The 5,084-nt window shown below is 31.1% G+C and overlaps 1 protein-coding gene across 1 annotated transcript in view; it reads right to left on the bottom strand.

The window, feature by feature from the left end:
• LOC106867248 (coiled-coil domain-containing protein 39) overlaps nt 1–5,084 on the bottom strand; it is a 159,011-nt gene that overhangs the window by 75,982 nt on the left and 77,945 nt on the right. Inside the window, exon 6 of the mRNA XM_052974701.1 lies at nt 2,461–2,577. Coding sequence (XP_052830661.1) covers nt 2,461–2,577 — 117 coding nt within the window. The remainder of the gene's footprint in view (nt 1–2,460; nt 2,578–5,084) is intronic.

Raw genomic sequence — 5,084 nt, 5'->3', positions numbered from 1 at the left:
ATATATATATATATATATATATATATATATATATACATACATATACACACACACACACACACATCAGTAGTAATTATTCTCAGATATATTTGAGCAGTATAATGGCCACAAGGTTAGGTAAAGTATAACTGACTGTATCGTCATCAGATCTTTGTGCCTGTCTTTGGGTATGCACATCATTTTCTTAAAACAATATACAAAAAACCGAATTATAATTTTTTTTCCCCTCAACATAATTATTTCTAGACAAATATTTATAGCTCCCTGCATTAATCATTAACATTATTTCAACCACTGAATTATCCAGGCTGATAGCATCAGTGAGGAGTTATCTTTTGTTAATCATTTCTATACCAACCATTATGTAATATCGTACAACAACTTTGTGGTTACTTTGCCGTAAATTTGGAAATTTGGTGAAATTTATATTTGGCTGGTGAAAACTTAATAAGGCTGAAACTTCATCAGATTAGACTCTGAAGAATTAAAATAGGATTAGACATTGAGCTATTGTTGTCTTTATTTTATTGGACAATGATTTTCAATTAGCATTTTATTGATTACTACACTAAATATATAATCACTTATTGTACTGCATTCCTCGTCATACCAATACAACTCTGTTTCTTACACATTGCCTGAATAATGTAATTATGACACCATTTCATTCTTTACTTCATGGTCAAGCAGCTAATAATAGGAAGAGATGGAAGAATAAAACAATTTATTCAGACAAAACTACAGCAGACACAAGATAAGACTTGTTAGCCAAAATGTCATGGTTGGCTTGACATCCATTTTGCCATGCTTCAATGGATCAGACAAAATTCATTGAAGCAGATATCCTATGGCTGGATGTGCTTTCATGAGGGGCACCACTTGCATAAGGGTGACATTCGATTATAACTTTTACAAGATGTTGAAACAAAGCAAAAAACCAGACACTCATACATGCATACACACATACGCACACATATAAATAAGTTTGTGTGTGTGTGGCTTCTTTCAGTTTCTGTCAATCGAATCTACCCAACGCTAAGGTAGGCCCAGGGCTATTGTAGCAGACACTTATTCAAGGTACCATGTGGTGTGGTAGGAAAATGAACTCACACATTCACACACACACTATATATATATATATATATATATATATATATATATATACAGCATCGTACAGATATAATTCTATCTGGTTGAATATTTCTTTATGTAATTTTACATTCACCAGGGAATGTTTTTTTTTTTTTCATTTAAACACAGAGTATTAATTGCAAGTAAGCAAGTGAAGTGTCTTACATTGGGACCATATTATGTTTGGAGTTTGAAGCAACATGCTATTGACTACAGCATAAATTGAAATAGCCTTAAGAGATATACACCATACAGGAGTGGGAGAAGAAGTTACTGTAAAGAAACAAGCCTCATATTCAAAAACCTTAATGTATCAGCAGATAACACAAACAAAATCAGAGATCTTCACTAAATACTATCACTCTGTCGAGTATCACCTAAAACACTGTAAGACCATACCACTACCTGATTGCATTAAATCAATACTTAAATATTCGTCAAGAACAATCGCACAATCGTACTATTCAATTTTCAGTTACAGCTCATAAATAATATTCCAGATCGGGCTATACTTCATAACTTTACACTTAATCAGTCTATATTCAATTCTGTACAGCAGAATATATCATTGTGTGATTATATACCAGCAACAAGAATGCTTGTTCTATCCTATCCTCTATGTCCTTGCAGCATCATAATTCTTAAAAAAATTTGGGGTAAATTTTTTTTGATTGTACAACAGAGAATAGTAATTCATCTGTGGTGATGAACATTCATGTAAACTCTGAGAAGCAACACTGAAAATAGCAACAAAATAAAAGTAATATATACGTACCTATGTACACACACACACACACACACACACACATATATATATATATATACAAACACATAAGTACATACCTACATACACACACATATATATATATATATATGTGTATATACATAAATGTTAAACGATACATATATATGTACATGTGTATCTCTCTCTCTCTCTCTCTCTCTCTCTCTATATATATATATATATATATATATATATATATATATATATATATATATATATATATATATATATATATATATATGTATGTATACATATGTGGCTGTGTGTATGCATGTACATGTATACACATGCACACACACATATATATATATATATATATACTTTCACTCAAACCATGCACACATGTATACCCTTACAAAACTATATGCACCTGCTGAATAATAGATGAATACAGCTATCACAACATCACATCATCATGCTATATCTTCCGATTACCAATTACAAAGACCAACCATTTTTACTTGACTACTGAATGAATGGCAATAGCTAAATATTACTCTTTGGAATATTTCCAAAGGAAAGGAAGTAAATAATTATTCTATTACCGTTTCAATTTGAAGTTTTCTTTCTTCCTGTGTAAGAACTTTAAATGCTTCATCATATAACAGCTTCTGGAGTCGTTTCACTTCTGCTTTTTCCATATTCTCTTTTACCAATAATTCCTGTTGGAATACAAAAGACATAATATTTTAGAGTCTGCAATTTCTTTTGAGCTTGTAAAGGATATTTTTATTGAATTTTTATCAAAAATGTTATTTAAATATGTGTGTAATAAGCAATAGTTCTCCCTCTCACCTCCATCTGTATATAGTCGTGTTCTGCTCTGTGCCTTTTATGTGTGTAGATAAACATTAAACTATTTGTTCGCATGAATGTGTACATATATGTAAATATACATACGGGTATATAGATACGGGTATATACATACACACATATGTGTATGTGTATCTTGGATAATTATCTGAAGCGCAATCAAAATAGTAGCTCTTAATTCACTGCCTGGCCCTATACTTCTAACCTAACCATCTACTTTCACTTTACATTGTCTCCCTGACCACCTCCTCCGACTCTTCCTTGACCCCCTGCCTATTTCCTTCACTCCTTCCAAACTGACATTCACCATTGACAATACCCCACTCATGTGCTCCATGCCTTTTAATCCCCATCTCTAACCATCCATCTCTAATGCCATCTCTAATCCACATCTCTAATCCCCTTCTCTAACCATTCATCACACTCCATTCATATTCCCATGAACTTGCCTAACCACACATAATTTCTGTTGCTTTTATCATTATTCTCTCTCTTATTTCCACCTTGTACTTTGGTGGTACATCCTCAGCATATCTCTCTCTCTCTCTCTCTCTCTCTCTCTCTCTCTCTCTCTCTCTTTCCACCTGGAGAAACAATAAGGTATCCCTCTTTCATTCAGACACCTGTTTCTGACCCTCTGTCATACTTCATCTCCCTCAATGCTACATCCAAGCTCATTTGAGAGGTCTTGTCATAACTTGAAGGTGTATGTCTTTGCTAAGACTGCTAATATATTTCACAAAGATTTATATATATATATATATATATATATATATGTGTGTGTATGTATGCATGTATATATATATAGATGTAAGTATGTATATATATGTATGTATATATGCACATATATATATTATTTATATTAAATATATGTATATATATAATATATTTATCCCCATCATCGTTTATGTATATCTATATGTGCATGTGTAAATAGAGAGATAGGTAGAACATATAAAAATATAATGCTGCTAGACAAAATTATAATTATGTAGATAATGATAATATATGTGGAAAGAAGGCGGAATGGAATATATAGGTAATAATTTTAATACTGATTTTTAATGAACTTAACAAAATAATGATGATAATGATAATAATGCAATGTAGTTGTTGTTGTTAGTGGTGTCATAAATTGTGACAATGATGCTGATGAAGATGATGATGTTGGTGGTAGTGATTTTCTGAAGTCTTTTGAGAGGTTATGCTTAGTAATTTTAAGAAAACCAAAAGACAATATCAAATTAAAAATAATAATAATAATAATAATAATAAAAAGGTAAATGAAAGAGATTAAAAAAATGAAACATGAGAAGACAAATCAACAATAACACATAAAAAAGAAAAAATGGACAAAAGAAAACAAACCTACAAAATAAATAAGATAACAAAAAGATATTAAAACAATAAATAAATAAATGAATAATTAAAAACTAAAGGCAGCAAAAATGAGAACGCCCAATACCTCACCACCACCACCAATAACAACAACAACAACAACAAGGAAAACCTCAACGATGATGAATATTCATTAGGTGAATCAACATTTATGGTTTCAAACAATATCTTTGGATAGACATTAATATGTTAGCCAACGCTTCATTGTATCTATTATTGGTCTTTAAATGATTCTAAATTCATAACCAAAAACACTTAAAAGACAAAAAAACTAAAAAAAAAAAAAAAAAAAAAAAAAAAAAAAAAAAAGAGTAAGGCAATAACAACAACTTCAATAATGAATGTAGCAATCATCATTAGTAATAACACTACCTTGGCACTGCTGATGCTGCTACTACTAATACTACTACCACTACTAGTACAACCACCTCCCACATCATTCCCACCACTAGCAGCACCACTGCTATCGCTACCACTAGAGCCAACACCACCATTACTACTACTACTACTACTGCTACTGCTGCTGCTGCTGCTGCAATTTACAATGATGAGTTGGCAAGTAAAAAAATGAAGGGAAACTGACACGGAAATAAATTATTCTAAAAGTTTAAAACCACATCAAATGGTAAACTGCAGAAGAGAGTGAATTAGGGATACACTTTTTGTTGTTGTTTATATTGTTGTTTTCGGTTGTTTCTTTGTAGTTCCAAGTTAATGATGTCTAACATTTATACATAGACAAATACATACATGGATATACGTCTGATTCAATTAAGAATGATTAAGTTTAGGCATGCAAACTACTTTTTTTTACCTGTAGACATGTCTGAGAGACTTCATTACAAATGATTACACATGTAGTGTGCGCATATATGTGATGAGGATATCTATATACATACATAAGTATATATATATACATACATACATATGTGTGTGTATATATATATATATATATATA

This window comes from Octopus bimaculoides, chromosome 19 (assembly GCF_001194135.2).
Source record: "Octopus bimaculoides isolate UCB-OBI-ISO-001 chromosome 19, ASM119413v2, whole genome shotgun sequence".
NCBI lineage: Eukaryota > Metazoa > Mollusca > Cephalopoda > Octopoda > Octopodidae > Octopus > Octopus bimaculoides.
This window is presented reverse-complemented; position numbering and strand designations above follow the sequence as displayed.